At 41.3% G+C, this 22,776-nt stretch overlaps 3 protein-coding genes across 18 annotated transcripts in view; 1 reads left to right on the top strand and 2 right to left on the bottom strand.

Moving 5' to 3' along the window:
• The window catches only part of ZBTB25 (zinc finger and BTB domain containing 25), a 47,086-nt gene that overhangs the window by 22,400 nt on the left and 1,910 nt on the right, over nucleotides 1-22,776 (top strand). For 6 of the 15 annotated variants that reach the window (XM_084969490.1, XM_084969485.1, XM_084969486.1 and 3 more), the window contains one exon: nucleotides 20,973-21,257. The exons of 2 other annotated variants lie outside the window; for them this stretch is intronic. In XM_084969490.1, coding sequence (XP_084825616.1) covers nucleotides 20,973-20,996 — 24 coding nt within the window. In that variant the 3' untranslated portion in view covers nucleotides 20,997-21,257. Of the gene's footprint in view, nucleotides 1-13,007; nucleotides 13,147-13,524; nucleotides 13,661-20,972; nucleotides 21,258-22,776 lie in introns of those variants that run through there. 7 more of the 15 variants (XM_084969488.1, XM_084969481.1, XM_084969489.1 and 4 more) reach the window with 3 other exon arrangements.
• Nucleotides 5,777-14,194, bottom strand: AKAP5 (A-kinase anchoring protein 5). 2 transcript variants are annotated; one of them, XM_013978285.3, is made up of 2 exons: nucleotides 14,054-14,194; nucleotides 5,777-11,509 (listed from the first exon to the last, which is right to left on the bottom strand). In XM_013978285.3, the coding sequence occupies exon 2, from the start codon at nucleotides 11,240-11,242 to the stop codon at nucleotides 9,959-9,961; it is 1,284 nt and encodes a 427-aa protein (XP_013833739.2). In that variant the 5' UTR covers nucleotides 11,243-11,509; nucleotides 14,054-14,194; the 3' UTR covers nucleotides 5,777-9,958. The 2 variants fall into 2 exon arrangements, with proteins under 2 accessions (XP_013833739.2, XP_020955585.2); XM_021099926.2 differs by having other exon boundaries at nucleotides 5,777-11,297.
• Nucleotides 19,491-22,776, bottom strand: part of MTHFD1 (methylenetetrahydrofolate dehydrogenase, cyclohydrolase and formyltetrahydrofolate synthetase 1) — a 62,459-nt gene continuing 59,173 nt past the window's right edge. The window contains exons 27-28 of the mRNA XM_001924329.6: nucleotides 21,424-21,517; nucleotides 19,491-19,728 (exon numbers count right to left, since the gene is read on the bottom strand). Coding sequence (XP_001924364.3) covers nucleotides 21,428-21,517 — 90 coding nt within the window. The 3' untranslated portion in view covers nucleotides 19,491-19,728; nucleotides 21,424-21,427. The remainder of the gene's footprint in view (nucleotides 19,729-21,423; nucleotides 21,518-22,776) is intronic.

Here is a 22,776-nt window from a genome sequence, read left to right as displayed (position 1 = left end):
TCAACTGATTGGATGAGGGCCACTCACACTGGAGAGAGTAATCTGCTTCACTCAGTCTACTGATTCAGAGGTTAATCTCACCCAGAAACTCCCTCACAGACACACCCAAAGTAATGTTTGATTGAATATCCAGGCACCCTGTGGCCCAGTCAAGTCAACACCTAAAGTTAACCTTCACTCTGGGTGATTCCCCCTCACCTGGAGCCATTTGGTAATGTGGAGATGCTTCCAGCTGTCAGAACCAGGTCAGGATAGGCGGACGGTTGCTATTGGCATCTAGTGGGTAGAGAGGCTAGGGATTCTGCTAATCGTCACAGTGCAGAAGATAGGCCTCACAAAAGAATTATCCAAGCCAAAATGTCAGTAGTGCTGAGATAGATTAATCCTGTTGTTGTTGTTGTTTTTTTTTTTTGCCTTTTTGTCTTTTTAGGGCCGTACCCGCAGTATATGGAGGTTCCCAGGCTAGAGGTCTAATTGCAGCTATAGCTGCCAGCCTACGCCACAGCCACAGCAACGGCAGATCTGAACTGTGTCTGTGACCTAGACCACAGCTCATGGCAATGCTGGATCCTTAACCCACTGAGCAAGGCCAGGGATCGAACCCGCAACTTCATGGTTCCTTGTTGGATTCGTTTCAGCTGCGCCACGATGGGAACTCCCCGACTAATCCTCTTCTAAAAGTCTTATGATGATTGTCAAGAGCTAAACGATACCCGCCCCCCCAAAATGGGGGTTTTTGTCCCAGTCATTTTGAAGTTACTACTATTCTTATGGCATATTAGATGTATTTGTTCAGAATTAAATTTCTATTTGTATTCTTTCATCCTAGCTTTTCAAAGATAAAAATGTGATTATTGGAGTTCCTGTTATGGTTCAGTGGGTTAAGAACCCGATTAGTATCTATGAGGATGAGGATTTGATTGATCCCTGGCCTGGCTCAGTGAGTTAAGGATCTGGTGTTGCTGCAAGCTATAGTGTAGGGTGCAGGCGTGGGCTCAGATCTGGTATTGCTGTGGCTGTGACATGGGTAGGCAGCTGCAGCTCCAATACGACCCCTAGCCTGGGAATTTCCATATGTCGCAGGTGCAGCCCTAAAAAGAAAAAAAAAGTGTGACTGTTAAAAATCATAGATGTATTAAGCAATAAGACAGTTTTAAATCTATTTTATATATAAAGTTTGAACTAAACTGTGTCCCTAATAAGTTCTCAGAAATTAAAATATGATCATAGGTTGCGATTTGTGTAAATATTTAATCTGGCCAAAAGGTGGCACCACTGTACCTTTTAAAAGTCTATTTTACATTAATTTGGCATCATTCTTTGTTTAATTCACTATTTATTTAGCACTTAGCTACTCCTGGATCTTGCTTCACTTTATAGAGAATCTCCCTGGAATTCCGTAATATATTAGGTACTCATATCTTGACATTCCCCTTAGATCAAGATGCTTCCAATTTACATGTATAGCAGCAGATAACTTTTTAAAATATCACATTTAGTGTGATTGTTACATTGAGCATTTCTGAGGATTCTTGTCAGTCTTTACTAGTAGGCCTTGGCATTTTAGTCTCCATCACATTTGTTCTTCTAATCAGGCATCAAACTCAGTTTTCAGTGTTCTGCCTGCTCAAGAGATAAATCCAGGGACATTTGAGTAAATGTCCTTGTTTCTTCATATCCACAACCTGTGAGGTTGGCGTGTAAATTATTTTCTGGAATTTACTTTCTCTTTTGACTGTGGTTCAACAACTGACTTTCTAAGCTGGTGTTCTTTATCCCTTTCTTCCCCCACTTGCTTCCAATCAGTTCCATTCCCTGCGCAGAGAACAGAGTTTCCCTTAAACTTTCCCTTTAGTGGAAGAGTTCTATTAAACTCTTCTCTAAGAATTTTTCTGTCTCCCAATACTGAGTGAATACAGGCTACTCTTTTTTTTTTCCTGTATCATTTCTGCCTGCAATTCTACCATTAATACTATCCTAGGACTTTGTACATCATCACGAAGTGCATCTCTTAAATTTATTTTACAGCTGATTGGCCATTAGAGACGGAACCTGTTTCCTCTCAGATAAATTTTCTTCCAGTATTTATATAATGTTGAAATTTTTATTGAAGAAAACTTGGTGATATTGTATCAAGATAATGGAAGTAAAATATCTTCACTTAAGCTATTAGAAAAGCTTGGGGTCCCTTTATGTCAGAAATCTGAATGAATAGCAGTGCTCTGGGAGGGCCTCTCTGTCCAACTGAACTGACCCTTGCTGTCTTCGATACTGGGGGAGAGGCTTGTACAGGAAGGAAGCCTGAGAAGGAGTCCTTCACCAACTGTAGTCATTACCCATTGTCTGATCTGTGTTATCACTGAATTTCAGGAAGGTCCATATTAGATTTTTGTGGACCAAATAGGCCTTTGAAGAATGAGATCTTGTGAACTTAGCTCTGCCACATTTTCTAAAGTAGAAGCCATATGGTATTTAGTCCAAACCATATGTAGGTAAGTATCTAAAAAAATTGTTGGGAGTTCCTGTCGTGGCTCAGTGGTTAACGAATCCGACTAGGAACCATGAGGTCGTGGGTTCGGTCCCTGCGCTTGCTCAGTGGGTTAACGATCCGGCGTTGCCGTGAGCTGTGGTGTAGGTTGCAGACGCAGCTCGGATCCCGCGTTGCTGTGGCTCTGGTGTAGGCCGGTGGCTACAGCTCCGATTTGACCCCTACCCTGGGAACCTCCATATGCCGCGGGAGCGGCCCAAGAAATAACTAAAAAAAAAAAAAAAATTGTTTTTGGTAACTGGCATCTGTACTAAGTGCTTTGTAGCGAAGAAAATCTAAAGAACCTATGGTGGTTCTTTAGAAAAGGGATATAATATTTGCAAAGGTAAGAGAAAAGGGTTTAAAATGCAAACCAAAGTGTCCAGTGGAATGAATCTCAATTTTTTTTTTTACCGGACTAGTCTCATTTCCCAACATTGTTCTTCTTTCACATACGTGCACAGTTTGTGCTATGGGGTTCTTGACCTCTTCTGTCACAGCATCTGAAAAGGCATATAAGTTGGAAGACTCCTTTTAAAAAATTTTAAACATCTGTTTCACTGTTAACCACTTTTGCAGATCTCTCAAGCTGGTAGTTTATGTTCAGACCCTCCATGTAGGGCCATGCAAATTATGCACAATAAACACTAGGGGGTGCCACTCGCCCAATGCATGCTTCTGGATTGGGCTGTGTAGTTTGCACAGGTGTGCAGTGCAGCCCTGCCTTACCTTATCCTGGTTTAAATGCTGAGTTTAAGAAGCCCTTACTTTGAATTTCTGCAGCAAGTAGCAGTTTTCACTGATGCAGTCAGGAAATTATACTAAAATACACAGGTGGTATAAAGAACAATGAAATCAGCATATATGTTTGTCAAAATTTGTTGAACTGTGCACTAGGGTGGATCTTACTGTATGTAAGTTATACCTTAATTTGAAAAAAGGTTAAGACCATCCAGATAAATATATAAAAGTCTTAGAGCTTAATGAACTATAGTGATGATCATTCAGTCTTCTTCCATAGGTCAGAAAAAACATCAGTCAGACATTAAGGGTATAGAGAAAATACATAAAACTAAAAAGATGATTCTGAAATTCATTCTGAAATCAGCAAAATTACTGCTAAGGCTGTTTGTGGCACATTGGATAAAAGATCAGAAAGTCAGGTTGATTTTTTTCACCTGAATTGAGTGGTGAGTGACGAGTTATTTTGGCATTCTGTACGTCTCAGCCTTACACAGAGTACAAGGACAGTTCTAACTAGTCAGTCTGATCAGGGGGACAGAAATACTCTAGTTTTGATTGACCTGTAATGATAGTCTTAGTTTTTATGCCACAAATGGCTATTCTCCATGAAACCTCTGCTTTGTTATTTATATATAAGGATATTTGATTGGTTCATGCATGCATGCCTATAGCTGCATCACTCCAGACTGTGCATGATCATGGACTTGTTCCAAAGACCCACTTGTAGCCAACCTGAGCAGACCTTCCTGTGACCTGAAGGAACAGATGTCAAAATAGGGATTAGGGAATAAAAGGTTTAAGCACAAGTGTACAAATGATTGCAGCTGCCTTCGTGTCATCCTGTGCGACCCATCACCTAGGACTAGAGAATTGAAAGGCCTGGCTTTTATTTTATTTTATTTTTGTCTTTTTGCCATTTCTTGGGCTGCTCCTGAGGCATATGGAGGTTCCCAGGCTAGGGTCGAATCGGAGCTGTAGCCACTGGCCTACGCCAGAGCCACAGCAACGTGGGATCCCAGCCACGTCTGCAACCTACACCACAGCTCATGGCAATGCCGGATCCTTAATCCACTGAGCGAGGCCAGGGATCAAACCTGCAACCTCATGGTTCCTAGTTGGATTTGTTAACCACTGCGCCATGACGGGTACTCCAGGCCTGGCTTTTATATGGCTACAAGTATAGCTGTGAAAAGTATAAGAGAGTATTATTCCCTGCCCCATACTTGCACCATCATAAAGATCGGGATAAGGCCACAGGTCCTGTTTGAGTCTTGCCACAAACCAGACTGGGGAAAGTGCATCTTACCTTGCTCATATGCAGAAACTGCCGAACACCACTACCACTGTTGTTGTAACAGGTTGGAATTTAGAGAGACAACTTTAAGTTTGGGAGTTTTCCAGCCTAGGAGCACCGCACCATCCTCTCTTCACCTTGGTTTTCCTTAATTGTTCATGGTGCCTGTGCCCAGGTTTGCTGAGGATTTTCTGTGAATGTGTAGTGTGCTCATGCACACACACACACACACACACACACACACACACACACACACACACACACACACACACACACACACACACACACACACACACTCTCTCTCTCTCTCTCTCTCTCTTTCCTAAGCTCTGGAACTTAGCCTCCAGGGAAAGCCTCCTTAGCTTCAGGGAAAGCCTCCTTAGCTTAAGGGAAAAAAAAAAGAAAGTTATGTACTTTACAAAGGGATTGGAGATTCCAGACTTAAGAATTAAGGGCAGAACTGCCTGTGAGGGAGGACAAGTGTCGCAAAAGGTTAAGTGCTTTTCTCTTAAATTAGGAAAATGTGATTTAATAAAAATGTTTAACTTCTGCAAAGTGTATTATATACCTTGTGTGCAGTATTTGTACATCAATAAGACATTTTACTTTAGGACAAAGTTTTGGTTTAGGATCTTTAAGACACTGTCAGCTTTAAATTGGTCCCAGGAGTTGGAAAGCACTCTTTCATAGAGCCTAGTTCTTGTCATTGGGCTGTGCTTAAGAAAAAACAGGGCTGTCGACACTGAGGGAAGAAAATCTGTATCTTAGTAAACACAAAACTTTTGAAGCACCTAGCTTTAGCAGGCACCATCTTAATAATTTAAGCATTTTCACATCAAGGCTGCTTCGTTGTTTGGAAAACCATAAAGAGTGGTAACAATTCATAGGTTAATATAATGTTGAAAAGACATCTAGTGAGAATAGCAAGGGATGATAAAAACAAGGGTACTTCCATTGGGTTCACAGATGGCATCAAAGTCAGAATCGCCCTTTAGGTAGAATTAGTTGGTGAAATTCAAGTTCTAGATGTTTGTGTTTCTCTTTGTTGGAGGTGGGCTCTTTGAGGCATGTCATCATGAAGTCTGTCCAACACTCAGCAGAATAGAGCTTTTGGTGGCTCTAACTCAGTAGCTTCCACGGGTGTGCTCTTTATAGTTTTAGGAAGTGAATGTACTATGCCACGTTTCTCTTAAAAGATTTGTATAAATAAACAGGATCCAAGATAACATTTATTTCTATATTAATAGTACATATGTTAATTCAGGTCGAAACCTTTTTTTCTACAGAGTATTCTTAAATATTCACATCTAATCCACAGTAATATAGTACTAATTTTAATGAGAAATACAAATTGGAACTTTTGCTTTCATAATAGCTCATCCACTTAACATTTTTACAAAGAACTACTATAAATATGTAACATGATGCAGGCTTTTTTCTGCACCTGTTCACAAATCAGAGTGAATGCTGTCAAACTGCCCCTGTATTTATATGACCATCTTCTCACACCAGACAAAATGAATTGCTCTCTCTTTATTCTCCCCCAATACACTCACAGTGCTGCATTTCTTGTGGTTCTTTGCCTTAACCCTCGTCCCAGTTCTGGTTGCTGCTGCTTCTCAGGTTGTACTCCTTGAGAGAAGGGAGCCTGTCTCCTTTATCAAACAGTGTTTGGCATGTGTCATATCTAACACATACTGAATAAATTGAATTTAATGTCAGTAGCTTCCTTTTGTTAATTTTTTTAAACTAAGGATTACAAAAATTCTTTTCAAAAATGTACCATAAAATGTACTATATATTGAAATTTTGAATTCTGTTTAATAAACTTCATATTAACAATAAAACATCATAGGAATTTTAACCAAAAGAACTCTAAACCTTAAATGAGGATTTTTAAAAATGCAGAAATGGCAGGCAGAAAAGTCCACCCCTAATGTATTATCAGGTGAAATTAGAAAGCAGACTTCACACACATTTGAATAAAGTTGACATTAAAAGGATCTTTTCAAACAATGCAATTCTAAAGCCTAACAATTATGTTAAAAATTCTGCTGTAAACTACCCCCCCAAACTAATTCTTAACTATAAAAAATAAGGCAACTTGAAGTTAGAAACTTATGAAGTTAACTCCGGATTTTGTGCAGAAGCCAGATTTGACTGGTGCCCTCTCATGATCCATCCCTTTATTTTTTTGGCCATGCCTGAGGCACATGGAAGTTCCTGGGCCAGGGACTGAACTCTGGCCATAGTAGGGACCGGAGCCACAGCAATGAAAAAGCCAGATATGCAACCCACTAGGCCACCAGGGGACTCCTCATGTCCCATCTCTTCCTTTATCTTAATGACTTAATCTCTCCGAAACAAATCAGAGCATTTCTAAGACTTCACTGAATAGCACACTGAATAAGATCAAAACTTCATGCTGTCAAATAGATTACCTTGAAGAAAATTATGCATACGGCTTTTCTGAAGAACTCCATTTGTGCCACATGCTTATTGTTCTTTGAGGTGGAGGAGGTGGGAGGGAATATAATTTCTCTTTGAAAGTTCTTTTGTTTTCTGCTACCTTTACTTAAATGTTACCAGGGACTATTTTTATATCCTATAAAGTACTTTGAGAAAATGTTAAGTGAATAGTGCTACATAAAATAGAGGAGGATTTTCATATTTGCTGTTGTAAAGCAAACTGAATAATACTTGACTGTTAAAAGGGGGACAATAATAATGCTAAAAATGTTAATGAGTACCTATCTGATAAACCAACCTGCCTTGTAAAATTCAAAGAAAAACTGAAGCGCAGCTAGTTAATAAATGTTCACTAAAAGCAGCACTTATACCACAGCAAATATAAAGGAGAATTAATGTGGTGCTGTTAAATTGCCTTTTAAATAAGAATTGAATAAGAACCTATTTATGTTCATTTAATGTCTTGCATATAAGGTCAAATTGCTTAAAATAACATTAAAATAAAAAATATTTTATGAGACTTCTAAGTCATCTGATTCCTAATTATTTCTGTAACAACAAAACAATTTAGATCATCTTAGAATTCACTGTAGTAGGATTTGGCCAGGTAGCAGATATAATCAGATTGAGATTATATCTTTCAAATTGGAACCCTACTTACTTAATTTGACAGATATTCTCAATAGAAAAGACTGAGGAGAAACTAAAGAATGAATGCAAATAGAATACACATTTCATCACAAAACAATTATAATACACTCCAATCAAATATGTGTCACACTACAGTGGGGGAAAAAAAAAGTAGAAACCTAGGACTACTTAGATAAAATGTCACTTTAAAAAATTCATTATACATATTTACCTCACATCTGTTTTAAAACAAATAAATATGCCTAAACATTTGAAAATATTTTCAGTAACTGGTGCTATACTGTTTGCTCATTCATGAGAAATTACTAAAAACTTACAATGAAAGTATATTGGCTTGAGCTGACCTTGCAGTAAATGAAATCAGGATTCTTCAAAACACTGTAAAATGCATCAACTTGAATCAGTTTTTAAAAATTGTACACTTTTTAAATGTGCAGCTGTTGGCAGCTGTCCAAGTCCATTAGCACCACATATAGCAAATTAAGAGTATTCTCTTTAGGGAGGATGACTTAGTGGTCTTTTTTTAAAAAATGTTTAAAAGTTATACAATTAATGTTGATTTATTGGGTCATATTTTGAGGGATCGACTTTTCATTTTGCTAAACTGAAGGATTTTAGTAGTTTCCCTCTTCGTCCACCGAAAGTGTAAGCACAGTGGCAGAAAAATATGGGGGGAATAATTTTACACTTCAGCAAAGAATCTTACCCATTATCTTGTTTGGTTCCAAAATCAGATAAGGTTCTTCTGCCAGATGTCTCAATATGTGCTTACAGGAAGAAACAAAGATTCTATGAGACAAATTAACACATACTTTGTATATGCAGTCCAAACGAATGCAAAAAGTCACCAGATTGCTTGAAATTATCTTATGTACATTCTTTTCGCCAAGAATGTACAAATATCTTTAAGAAAAAATACCCTACAACTCAAGTGAAAGTTGTCATTACTTCATCTGCTGTCAGAGTGACACTGTCACTCAGTTTAGACAGTAGGGAACAACATGGACCCTGACCTGTGAGGTAGGGAAGTGCGTTGAAGTATTATGGCCATTTCACACAAGGAAAGGTTGCAGTAGGTTGACTTTTTCAAAAAATATGGCAATCATTGAGAATGATGATTTAAATAACTGAATAAAATGCAAACAAGCCCTTCTTGTTATATTCTTTTTTTTTTTTTTTTTTGGTAAGAGAGTAGCTGGACTGAATCAGTACTGATGAAAAAGTTCATTTCCAATATCCAGAGTCTCTCAACACTTTTCACTTTCTATTCAGCCATGTTCTTGGCTCATTCTTGGCCAAGAATGAATAATATTTTCACTAAAATGTTATGATTTCCTAGGACTTTTACGCCAGGCTGGCTTTGAATCCACTCTCCCCTCTTTGGGGAGAGATCAATGAATGTAGCCTCTAGCGATTTAATCTTGCGAGAGGAATCCTATGGTATCCGTGATAACTTGTCACTTGGGAAGTTCACCTTCTCCTGGATGGAAAGTAATATTCCATTTTTGGTTTTTGTTGTTGCTATTGTTTTTGTTTTTAAGTTTTCAGCAGGTGATTCTATGTATAAATGGATTTGTACCTGTCTGTTTTGAGCAGAAGGAAGATGGAGAGGGAAAATATACTCCCTGTTTCCACACCTTTGTATTTGATAATTATTTGCCTGTTTGAAGTAATTTGTGAATGGCTTTTGTAAAGGACTTAAGCAGGACTAGAAAACCAGTCATGTTTAATCAGTTTTTCTGCAGTATTTTTTTGAGGTAAGACTACTGCCTAGGAGTGTAACAAACTGTAAGTCACACATTCACAAAAATAGTTCACCTTATTCATTTTAAACAACAGAAAAGTACACTGTAAAAAAAAGTTGTTTTGTTGGAAGCTGAATGTGAATGTTAACCTATACACAAGGTTGAACTATCAAAAGGAAACCTGGCTTTGTGACATCAGAGGATGTTAAAGAGCTTATGGCATATATGGCAAGTGCACGGAAAATCCATCTTCCTTCTCCCTAGCATCCCAATCTCCACCTGCTAAGCAACTCCCTGGATGTCACTTCCCATTGTAATCTGTACTGACTTCCTCTGATCCAGAAGTGGCTACACTTCAGTGGTAGGGAGGGTTTTACAACTTAATTCTTTAGCACTTCTGGACTAGAATTGGACCTTTAAATTCCACAGATGCTAAATCTCTCATTTGTTACTGAATAAGGAATGCCACAAATATGTAATATAACTCACCATTAAGCTTTTCTTTCCTCCCATGATCTAGAAATTAAATCACTGTACAAGATTGTTTATTGTATTATCATCAGAGGCCATTTCATTAACCAGCTGTTCTATAGACAACTGGATAGCATTCTTGACAAGAGAAGAAGCTGTTTCTATTAAGAGTGTTTCATATTGTTCTGAAGTTCTACCCTCAAAGCCACTATCATTAGCAAAAACCCCTACTTGCTCACTTTCAATTGAAATTAGGAATTGCTTAGGGACATTTTTAGCTTTCTTAACATCAAATTCACTGATTTCAGTGTCTGTGATAATAATAGCAATTGGCTCCATTCTTTTGCTTTCTTCTGGTTTGGGTTTTTCTGCAGTGATCTCATTTTCTTGAAAATCTGATTCCTGGCTCAATTCAGTATCTTTTGGCTTACTCTCCTCAGCTACAATCTCTCTACTTTCGTGGTCTTTCCAATCTGGTCCACTTTCTAGGATACTGCTTCTGGCTTCTTCCACAATTTGTTGATCTGGGACTGCAGGTAAGGGAGGAACATCAGAAACCACTGGGAGGGGATGTTCTATGTCTGAGGTTTCCAGTGGGCTCCCTTGCTGAGGATGAATGCTTGGTTTTTCTTCAGTCGTTTCAATATCTTTTTCAAGGATTAGCGTTCCGGTTGGAATAGCAGAATGCCCTGTACCTAACTCAAGTTCTACTGAAATCACTTTTTCTCCAGGAGAAGTTATGCTCTTGTTCACATTTGATTCACAGACCTCATCACCATCTTTCTGTGAGACATCTTCCCTTATATCCAGAGTTGACTTGGTTTTTGTTGCCTGGTCATCCAACTGGACTGGAGTTTTTATATCCAAACTTTCAGCCTCTTCCTGGACTTTAATGCTGCAGTCTGAGTCTTCTATAATTTTGGAATGATTACTTCTTTTCCCCCCTTTTGAGAATTTTATGCAGGGAATCTTGAGTCTGGATTTTGCCTTTTTCTTAGAAAGATCAGCATCCTTGCTTTCAGGCTGCACTTTAGCCTTACAGGGCTTTTGCTGCTTTGAAGAATCTGATCTTTTCCTGCATGTTACAAGGCGTTTGACTGAAACCCAGGCTCCCCCTGGGGGCTGTGGCTGATCAGAAGCTCCCGCTTCTGGGGGAAATTTCCTTGCTGCCTCAGGAGCATCAGAGCCAGCTTTGGGCTTCCTTGCTTTGGTTGCCTTCTTCCTTCTCTTGAAGCAAAGCATCGATGCTTTTTCCTCCTGCCTCTCATCCTGAGGACTAACTTCTGCTGATCTCTTCTCATCCTTGCTTTCTACTTGTATTTCAGAAACTGTGGTCTCCATTTTGACATTATACTCTTTCTTTCTCTAGAAACTACTGCCTCTCTTCCTTAGCAGCCTTTTATGACAAAAAAAAAAAAAAAAAAAAACACACACTAAATAAAATTTCTTCCAGATGGAGTCACTCCTTTTGTCTTACTCCATGGTTATTTTAGGTGGTTTCTCCAGTTATACAAATACCTAGTTTCTCTATTACTTGTAATTTCTGTCTTTAATTTCTTCATGAAAGCCCTTTTACTGGATATATTTTTGCTTTATTTAACGATCAACCTGACAAGAGAAAACAGAGTGGTATTTTATTTCACTATCAGCCTGCTGTTTTCTGTAGAGACTATGATTCTACCAGGCATGTTTCCCATATAATAACTTACCAAAATGACCGGAGAATAAAAATTGGGGTTTACTTTTGCCCTATCCAAAAAGATTTCAGCATGAATTTATTTTGCTCTCTTTGTTAAAACTTCATTTTGGATTACTCTGCAAATCTGATATTATTTTATCAATTCTGTAGTTGTGCTGTCTTTATGAACTGTTTATGACTCTGAATCGAAAGTTGACAAAAACCACCACTACCACCACCAAAAAACAATAAAGGGCAGGGTGCTGGGCAAGCTAAATTTTATTACATCCAATAAGGAGTTCTGAAGTTGCAAAGGATCTTAGAGATCATTTGAGATTATTCATATCCAGCCAGATGAAGAAACTGAGCTCCAAAGTGGGCAGCTGGCCCGCTAAAAGCCACACAGTTAGATGAGGTCATAGCCAGAGTTAGAACTGAAGACTTTAACTCTCTGATGTTCTTTCCATTATACCATAAGGTTTCTGTTCTAAAAATGTATATTCCATGAAGGAGGTGCTACTTTTCATACATGCTCTTGGGAAATTTAACATTACTGTCATTCTCCACTCTTAAATTTGTTTGTATAACTTTGACATTTTTTTCCTAAGTATCTGCTGTTTAAACATTTTCCATAACGAGCACATAACTGAAGATCAGAGTGAATGATAACAGTAGTTGACATTTGTTGAGCAACTCCTGTGTATTAGGAAGTGCTAAGCCCTTTTACACACATCTCTAATCCTCCCACATTATAGAGTAGGTGGTGGTATCACCATCTACAGATGAAGAAATTGAGGCCCAGAGCGAGGTTAATTTGCTCTAGATGAGCTAGTCAATAACAGAGCTCAGATTCAACCCAAAATTGCTTGTTTCTGAAGCCCATCCCCTGAAACTGGGCTTTAGGATTTTCATCAGAAAAAAATGACTTTTTTGGAGATGCTAATCTGCACCAAACTCACTAGCCCGAAAATTTAAAGATTGTTCAGTGGTCATGTAACCAGGATGCAGCCCATCAACTCATAGCTGAAGCAAGAGTAGACTGAGTTCTTGCCATTTTAAAATCAAGCTTTTGAAATTCTTTATATTTTCTTGGTTCTGGAACTAATCTAAAAGCCAAAAATAAATAGATAAGTTGTGCAACTGACAAACTGATTATACATAAACATAAAGGTATATTTTAAAGTTAATCCACAAGATGGTATGATAGTACCAGAGAACAGAGAAAGGAGGTGACCACCTAACAGAAATCCTGTGGATTTTAGTTTATGGATGTCTGAAGATAAGCAAAGGGAATCTTTCTTTGTACTTTTAAAAAAATGTAAATCCTTCACTGTTGAAGGTTTATTTGGGCAACTCCTGATTCCATGAACCACAGAAGGAATTGGAACTCTGAATATCAGTTCATGATGTAAGCAAATATTCCCTTAGGTCGGGTGATACATACTCCATTGCCTCCGACAGAAAGACAAAGCCATCCTACAACCATGATGGAACTAAAATATGAACATTTAACAGTGTCCCTCTAAACATGATACACTAGAACCACAGCTAATTATAGCTCTTTGTCTCCGCACCTCTTATGAATCCTCCCACCTGAGTGTTTTTTTTATTAACCGGAGGGATGTATACCTAATAGAAATGCTGATATTAGATCATTTAGGAATGTGTCATTTGAAACTAACTTGGATTGCTCAAGGACAATTGCTTGAGAAGCTCACTGGAATGTATACCAAGATGTAGAACTACAACAGATATCCAAACAAAACCTAACTGAAACGGGGAGAATGCAGTCTGTGGCTATTAAAACTTTGCGGAACATTAGACTGCAAATGATTCGTCCTTAACCTGCAGAAGTAGTTTTATTGCTCCAGGAAGCTGTAATTTCCTGATAGAATCGCAAGTCTGCTGCCACTGAAAATACCCCTTGCCCTTTTCCCGTGAGCAGAGAAGCACGGAGGCAAAGAGCAGCCACTTCCTGAGAAAAGCGGTGCATCTCTCCCCGCGCCAGGTGTGGGCCACACGAAGCTTCCTTCAGGAGGAAGGCATCTCTCATTCGGCTTGACGCGCCTTATGGCAGGAGCTAGAGCGCAGGATAAAGTACTCAAAAAGGAAAGTGCTGGGGCGGGGAACAGCTAATCCAGCTTCAAGCTAAATGTACAATTATAATGGCCAGGAAGCCCACACCGCATTCGCCCCGAAAAGGGCAAGGAAGGAAAAAAGCTACCAGCTACACAAGCCCCCAGGACGAACTCAAACGCGGGGAGGGCAGGTGGGCAGAGCTGATGAGGGTCATACTGAGTGGAGATGTCTGCGGACAAACACCTTCCCCCGTTGTTACCCCGGCCACCTTCGGGGCCCCAGATTCCCGGTGGCCAGCGGGCACCTCCCGCCCACTCCGCCACGCGGGTGGTCGGCGGACCGGACACCGGCCCCGCGCCCTCTTTCCTCACAGCCTCATCGCCCGCTTCACTTACCGAGGGCGCCGGGGTCCCTGGACAACGCTGCCGCGGAGGTCGCGGGGGCGCCCGCGGGGCCGGCGGGAAGGCAGCGGCGCACCGGGAGCGAGCAACCCTCTGCAGAGGGACCGCAGCCGGGCGACGCCCCCTCCCCAGAGCGCGGGGACCGACAGCTGGAGGCACCAATGCGCGTGGAGCGGGCGGGCGCGGGGCGGGGCCCGGGCGGGGGGCGGTGGCCCGGGGGAGGGGCGGGGGGGGGGAAACAGGAGGTCCACCTGCGGGTGAGCCCAGCCCCGGGCGTGGGACCTTCGCGCGCCCAGCCAGGCGGCAATCTTTTAGGCGCGACCACATCCAGGCAAGGGCCGGGGGCCACCGAGAGAGATGGGGAGGGGACCAAGGTCGTAAGCCTTCCATTTTCTCAGATGGAAAGTAGCAAAATCCAATTTTAAACTATGGGCACTCACATCATAAATCCCCCCACTGAATATTTAAAGTCACAGCAGATATCACATTTTAAAAGTAGGATTCAGATCTGTGCAGAGTCAATCTCGTTTGAAAAGAAAAATTACCTATATGAATAGAGAAAATAAAACTTTTCCAGGAATGGGTTTGGGTGTAATGCACTTATCACGGTTCCCTGCCAAAGGTTCTCAGAGGCCCAAGACACAGACCCTTGTCTCCCTAAGAATCTAGGAGGAAGGAAGAGATGATGCAAACTGTGTGATATCGATGTCAGAAGGGCACAGAAACACAGCCCCCTCCCTCCTTTACATCTTGTATATTTCCAGGATTCAGTCGATTACAAGTTACCCGTTTCCCTTACATTCCTAGGTGTCTGCTTAACCTTGTCCCTCTCAATTACAGCGCGGGGTGAGGGTTAGGGGTTTAAAACATGAGTTGACTTTCCTCACAATTCTAGTACAGACCAGAGCAAAGGGCACTGGCAATATTCACTCTCTGTTTGGCTAGGCTGTGTTATTTTCACACATTTTGAGAGTCTTTATCTAAGCAAGTTCCCAGTCATAGTGAAAAGCACCATAAGCATTGATTTGTATACATAATCCACTGTATATAGTGGATTAGCACCAATGAAAGGTGTTGCAGTGAGAGTTTAGGGTGACTTGCTTTGGGCTTAATATTACCTACAAGGGCATTCCTGGGAGCCTCTATGGTAAGGTCCTGCAGGATGCACAATTCCTGCCTCCTCCTCTGGCCCCTCCCAAGCATACTATCTAGATGAAGAAGCTATTAAGGCAGAGGGAAGAACTATGAAAAGCAGTTGTACTTATCTCTTTTTTTCAATAGGACCATGAGCTTTGAGAGAGTAAAGCTCTTACCCACTTTTGGATGCTTATCCAGGAATATAGTTTACCTTTGTAAGATTCTTTATTAAGGAAAGAACTATTTACACAATAGCAAAGCTGAATCTAAGCTGTCAAGATCCTAGAGACAAGCGCTATAAAACAGGAAAATCCGTAAGCACCTAGTTTATAGTAGAGATAATTAAGAATTCAATTTATCTTTATTTATTCAGCTAACACCAGTCTGTGTACATCTCCTTTATATCACCAGATGAGTTACTAACCCTGCTTACTGCCAGATTTGAACTCTGAACAAGCCAAAAGAAATCCATGCCGTTCATAACCAACTGAGATGCTCTTACTTACTAAGTACAAGTTTTCTCAAATCTAGATCTGGGAGTTAGCTACAATTTCAGGCAAAAATAAGATGAGCTTATCTAAATGAAGACAGAGTAGAAGAGCTGTCTTTATTAGAAAATAATTGGGAATGAAATAAAGGACAGGTTAAAATAATAAAGGCCATTTTAACAACTTGTAGATCTTATTCCACTTGTTTTTCTTTCTTTTTTGGGTCCCACTTGTGGCATATGGAAGTTCCCAGGATATAAGTCCAATCGGAGCTGCAGCTGCTGATCTACACCACAGTCACAGCAGCGCAGGATCTGTGCCTCATCTGCAACCTATATCACAGCTGACGGCAACGCCGGATCTCCAACCCACTAATCGAGGCCAGAGATCGAACCTGTGTCCTCATGGATACTAGCTGGGTTCATTTCTGCTGAGCCACAACAGGAACTCCTCCATTTGCTTTTCTTAAAACAAAACAACTAAAGAATGGGAACCGAAGGGTGCTCTGAAGAGGTGAATTGATTTTGTATTTGAAGGGCAGATTTCTTTAAGCTGTATTCTAAATAACTCATTCCCAACTTCCAACACACGGGGTATAGAACCATATAAATAAAATATTTCACTGTGGGTTTCTTTTAGGATACAGCTAGAACCTGACGCCATATCTGAGTTTTAAAAAATGTATCCCTCACCTAGGAAAGAAAGCTATCATCCCCAAACTCAGTTAAGTGACAGTTGGTAAGCTATTACCCATATCATTGTCTGCTACTCCATTAGTAGCTTTTCATTATATAATGAGAAACGGTTTCTAAATATATCTCCCATCTGATGAGAAATTATCCTACCTACAACTTATCTTGTTAACATCACCAGATACAGTGTGCCAATAAAATAGCTTATATGTCTGATTTCTACTGATCATACCATTTCTCCCATCCTGGTCCCCAACCACCCATCGTGGCCTGGGCCTGTAGCTACCAAAAATGGTTTATAATGCCTTGATAATAATTCTTACATTTTAGAGACCAACTGGTAATAAGCCCTCCAGCTCCCTTCCCTGTAACACCATTAAATGAACCTGTGGCTCCAGTTCTCTGCTGGTTTGATCTCTTCCTGGACACCATTGGGGTTGTACCATCCAACACAAACTCCACAGTAATTCTGTTGCAATCTGCTCTACTTGACAGCACATAAATGCTGTCCCTTCTTTGAACCAAGTGTATCTACATCTTTAACACACAGCAGCAGCCGTGAGGTGTAGATCACAGAAAGTGCAATATGTTTACCAGCAATATTACAAATATGGGGAGGGAAGCCCTTAGCAGCTCAGATAGGGGTCAGCAGGGGGACAAGGAGGCCAGTGATCTTTAGGGACTCCTAGCCCCAAGATAAAGGCACTAGTCCTTCTCTGACCACACACACTAGTGTGTACCCCGAGCACTTATGCTTCACCTTAGGTCTTGAATTCAGCCTTTAGTTAAGTTGCAGTTATTTTTTTGTGCTTTATGCCTTCTCTTTATCACACCTCTTCTTTATCACAGATTGAAGAATCAAGGCCACAAAACCCATGCCGTCAATAATTGCTCCCCTGCCTTCCTAACCTTATTTCTTCCCTTTGGTCCTTCCACTTTTTATCATCCCTCCTTTCTGAAGGGATACGAAATGAGCACAGCTTTCTTCCTGTCACAAATGGGAGGTTCAATTCTGTACAACCTGGCAGTGGCTGCCTTCTAAGAGCTCTGAAAGGCACAATGACGGTCAAGAGCAGAGGCTCTAGAGTCAGATGATCTTAACAAGTGCTACTTAACAAGCGCTACTTAACACGTGCTTCCTGTAAAATGGAGCGAGGTAATTTACAGATGTGTCCCGTTATAGTTTCTCTCTACATATCTCCAACCAAAGGTCTGCTCTCATTCTGAAGCTAGAGGTCACTCTGCACAATTCCACTGCTAGGAATTGATCCTATAGATGCTTCTATACAAGTTGGGAATAGTCACTGAGACATCATTTGTAAGCAAAACCCACAAAACAATGGTTAAGTGTCCATCCAAAGTACTGTTAAAAATACTATGCAGCCATAAGAAACAAGAGGAATCCCAAATTGCTGATGGAGAAAGACCTCCAGGGTATAATGCCAAGTGGAAAGGGGCCATGTGAATTTTTACTGAAGTGCTTATTTTACTTTTTAGGAACATTCTTGCATTCGTGATGGGCCATTCATTTCAAGCAATACCTGGCAAAAACAATTTGGCTTCTTCGTTGTATCAAGGCGATGTTTATCTTTGCCTTGATTAAAAAAAAAAAGCCCACTCACCCTCTCCCACCGCATGCTCGCTATTTCTATCAGTGGTAACGACTTAACAACCACATGGCTCTTGGTAATGCGAGGAAGCCTAAAAGGAATATGATGACCTTTAAGTCACCACATCTTACAACAGACTGCTTTCTTCCCGTTTACAAGTTGAATTCTCAGCAAGTCCCATTCCAGATGAGGTTTTATAGGACATTAAAAAAAAAAACAACAACACTAGAAACTGGAAACTCTGGGCAGACAGGGCCCAAATGACGATTTGGAACAGGAACTGAGTGTGTACAAGGCACCAGGCAGTGTCCAAGGCGTGGCGGAGCCGGGGCTCTGTGCTCATGACCCCTTTGCCACCTGCCCTCCAAAGCACTGCCATCATTTCTTTTTTCCTTTTCTTTTCCTTTTTTGTCTTTTTTGGTCACCCTGAGGCATATGAAATTCTCCGGTCATGGCTCAGATCTGAGTCACAGTCAGGACCTAAGCCGCAGCAGCAGCAAAGCCAGATCCGTAACCACTGTGCAAGACTGGGGATTGAACCCTCGTTCCAGCACTCCCAAGATGCCGCTGATCCTGTTGTGCTACAGGATCACTCCTACCATCATTTCTTTAGACTGCAAAACTGACAGTATTACAGCACTGATGTGAACCTAGGGGCTTAAATACAGTAAAACCAAGGATATCACAAAACATATTGCTCTGCCAATGCCAGCAGTGTGTAGCACTGGCACCAGTGGGTATGCAACATCTTCTGGAAGGACTCGGTGCAGGAAGAAAATGGAGCAAAGGTAGGAAAAATGGAAGCAGAAGAACAGAGATAGAAGCTAAAAAACAGAAGAGAAGGGAAAACATTTTGAGGGAAAAAACATTATGTAGGGAGGGATAGAGAGAGCTCAGACACATGAGAGAAGCTCAAAAATATTTCTTGAACCAGCAGAGCAGAAAGAGCTACCCTACAGTTAATGCTCTGCAACCATCCTTACTGAGGACTTTAAAAATGAATGGTGTGAGCGAGTTCCCTTGTGGTGCAGTGGGTTAAGGATCCAGCAATGGCCTGGGGTTGCTGTTGTGGTATGGGTTCGATCCCTGGCCTGGAAACTCCCATGTGCCATATAAGTGGCCCCCCCCCCAAAAAAAGGGGGATGGTGCTAAAGCTATGACAGGAAAAGGAATTTCCAAGGAAGTTCAGAACAAAAACCTGTATAAGCAATACTTTTCCAGGGGAAAAAAAAATATGGAACAACACAGCAAAGTATATGATGAAAAGGCACATCCTCTAAACTCTACTTCTCCCTCAACACTCTCAGGCCTCCTGATTACATGTGTTCCCAGAAATACACAGAGACTCACAGTTTCCCCTTTAAACACAACAGTACCATAAAGTACAGACCGCAATTTGCTTCTTCAGTCCCAGAGGTCTGCCTGGTGCATGGATCGCCTGGGACAGCAGAGAACGTGGCAGCACAGTCTGCTAATGCTACAATTTACATCTGAACACGGAGGCTGCAAAATTATGTGCTTTTATTCTATGGATTTAGTAATTAAAGATGTGTGTGATTTATGCTAATTTATACATGATGATGGGAAGTAAGACTGAAGAAAGGCTTCTGGGGAAACTCCCACTACTTATTTCTGAAGATCTTCGGGGCAGGGACTGACTTCTGATCTCCCCACACTTCCTGACAGGGGGCCTGAATAAACACTGGCCAAACCTTCAAAGCAGCTTCCTGAAGCTGGACAATCTGGAAGGGAAAAGAAACAAGAAATACAGGTTTTCTCTAAGTGCTGAAATAATACTTCCCTTCCACGCTGCACCATCACCCTCTCCCACCGCCAAAGCTGTTAACCTTGACATCCTTTCCCACAGCCAACTCTTCTAGGGCCTTTCATAGACCTGAAAACAATGCCCAGCATTTACATCATGGCTGTGTAAATACTGTTCAATGCCAGACCGATCATGAGCCAGGAGGACCTTTCCAAGGTCACACATGTCTCTTCAACACTGCTCCTCCAGCATCAAGCACATCGTCTCTGCTTTGTAAGCAGAATGGCTTCCATGAGCAACTTATCCTTACAGTTGCTTAGATGATGCCTGTGGTTTGCATCCACCCGGACTTCTACTTCCTTAACGTGAGAGCTTTTGTTTTGCATTATTACATTTCGACACCTCTGTCTTCCCAGCTCTCTCCAGTCTTTCTCAGTACCTCTTCTTCCTCCTGTTCCATGTTGGATTTGTAACTCTGGGTCACTTGCAGTTGTCAGGACTCTAGTGACAGTTTTCCTGAAAAACCATGACTTCCTTTTTCTTGGTTTGGTCCTCGTTTTGCTGGAGTACACTGCTAAATCTCTTCCTGGGAAGAGATGTGAGGGTGGCAAGCCTATACGTGCCTGAAAACATCTGGATAGGTTTGGTGGGGTGTAAATACAAGTGGAAAGTCATCTTTCCCTGCGAACTTGGAGGGCATTCCTCCATTGTCTAAAAGTCTCTTACAGCTGCTAAGAAGACAGTTTAGTCTGATTCTCTCTCTCTTTTTTTTTCCATAGGCAAGTCATTTTTTTTCTTCTCTGGAGAAGGATTTTCATCATGGATGGTTTTGAAATTTTACCTGCTATATCCAGGGGTGGCTCATTCATTATGATGAGTACTTGGGGGCCCTTCACTTAAGAGCCCAAGAACTCCTGAACTGGCCTTTTCCTTTCTTCTTCTTCTTTTTTTTTTTGTCTTTTTAGGGCCACGTGTGTGGCATATGAAGGTTCCCAGGCTAGGGGTCGAACCGGAGCTGTAGCTGCTGGCCTACACCACAGCCACAGCAATGCAAGATCTGAGCCACATCTGTAACCTACACTACAGCTCATGGCAACACCAGATCCTTAACCCACTGAGCGAGGCCAGGGATTGACCCCGTGTCCTCATGGATTCTAGGTGGATGGGTTAACCGCTGAGCCATGATGGGAACTCCTAAACTGGCCCTTTTCTATTTTCTAGGACGTTTACTCACTTTCTGGCTAACTCTCTATTCAGAGTATCCAGACCTTCTGCTCCTGCCTCCACTGTGCCATCGACTCCAAACCTGGAGCCTCCTGGGGCTCTACAGAGGAGCTCTAACCTCCACTGTGCCATCGACTCCAAGCCTGGAGCCTCCTGGGGCTCTACAGAGGAGCTCTAACCTCCACTGTGGTTCCTCCCAAGCTTATTCTCCCCTATACTGCCAAACTGTGATGAACTGTGTTCTTCCAAAAGCATATTGAAATATAAATATTTCATTCATCAGTTACTGCCAACTCTCATTACTGCCCCCTCTCCTCTCAGATATGTCTGGAAAGGAATCTTCCGCAAGCGTTACATTTACATTTTCATAGTTTTAGTTGGGAGTCCTATAATTCATAAATATGCCCCATGAGGGAAAAAAGCAAAATTTTCACCAGTAACAGCTCACCTGTTTAGAACAGCCCATTCACCTGCTCAGTTTCAGGGTCCAAATCGATGTCATAGAAACAGGGCCGGGTAGGGAGTCCAGGCATGGTGCTCATCTAGGAGATGTGAAATAGTATTAAAAACACACATAACATCAGCTTTCTTTTCCCACCTTCCCTTCGGCTAGAAAGCTTAAGGCACCAAGACAGAATATTATTTTAGAGTTATCTATAAAGTGACACTCTCCATGTTACATCTTAAAAATCAAGTCATTGATCCAGTTATGATCTCAGAGAAACCCCCAAGTCCTCCAGCAAACCACATGCCAAGCTTTGCTACGAGCTCTGTATGGACAGCGGCAACAAGAGGTAGAGGAGGGGAGTGCCCATCGTGGCACAGCAGAAATGAATCCAACTAGGCACCATGAGGTTGCGGGTTCGATCCTTGGCCTTGCTCAGTGGGTTAAGGATCCAGCATTGTCATGAGCTGTGGTATAGGTCACAGACACGGCTAGGATCCTGCATTGCTGTGGCTGTGGCGTAGGCTGGTAGCTGTAGCTCCCATTGGACCCCTAGCCTGGGAGCCTCCATATACCATGGGTGTGGCCCTAAAAAGCAAAAAAAAAAAAAAACAAAAAACAAAAACAACAAAAAATGAGAGGTAGAGGAGGCTCCTCCACCTCCCTTCGACAATGGCAGGTGCTGGGGAAGCTGGGAAGTCAGTTATTCACCCTTCAGTTCTCACGTCTCAGGACAAAAGGAGATGCAGGCTTGTCTGCTGTGTAACTTTGTTTTAATGAGTCTTGTGTAAGTAACCATATTATTTTTATTTTTGCTTCAGCAACACAACACTAGGAATCAGTATCCTTTAACTTGGGCCAAGACATTTTTGTATACAATCTAGATGGTTTTATAATCACTGTTCTTACTGGTCCAATTTGGCCTCCTAAACCTGAATTTGCAGTGCTATGGATTGTATTTACACCTATTTCTTTTTCTAAAGGGCTGGCTTTGACAAACATCTATTTATATATAAATGTGTAAGGCTTGTAAGTGAACACTCGATATATTTTAATCTGTAACAAAGTTCTTTATAATGAATACACAAAAATTCCAAATCAGATCTAGACAGGAAAAGAGTTTAAACAGAACTTCTGTCGCGAGACATGTTTCTACAATATTTTCTTAGCCTCTTTGCTGAAAACTCCATCTTGTCCTGCTTTACTTTACCCCATCTTCCTGCTGGAAAAACAGTCACAGTGCTGGTAAATGACTTAAGCTTAAGAACAAAGACCTAAAGGCATAAGTTATTCATAGGGTCAGCTGAATGAGGACAAAATGCCTCGGTCTAGGCTCGCCAGACCTGTGCATATTGG

The sequence above is a fragment of the Sus scrofa genome, chromosome 7 (genome assembly GCF_054392235.1).
Source record: "Sus scrofa isolate SSC_HxYL_T2T_F1_AM1 chromosome 7, Sscrofa_HxYL_maternal_Yorkshire_Landrace_v2.0, whole genome shotgun sequence".
Taxonomy (NCBI): domain Eukaryota; kingdom Metazoa; phylum Chordata; class Mammalia; order Artiodactyla; family Suidae; genus Sus; species Sus scrofa.
This window is presented reverse-complemented; position numbering and strand designations above follow the sequence as displayed.

Bases quoted from the DNA above. Each gene is read 5' to 3' on its own strand.
- AKAP5 (XM_013978285.3), bottom strand. From the start codon at position 11,242: ATGGAGACCACAGTTTCTGAAATACAAGTAGAAAGCAAGGATGAGAAG.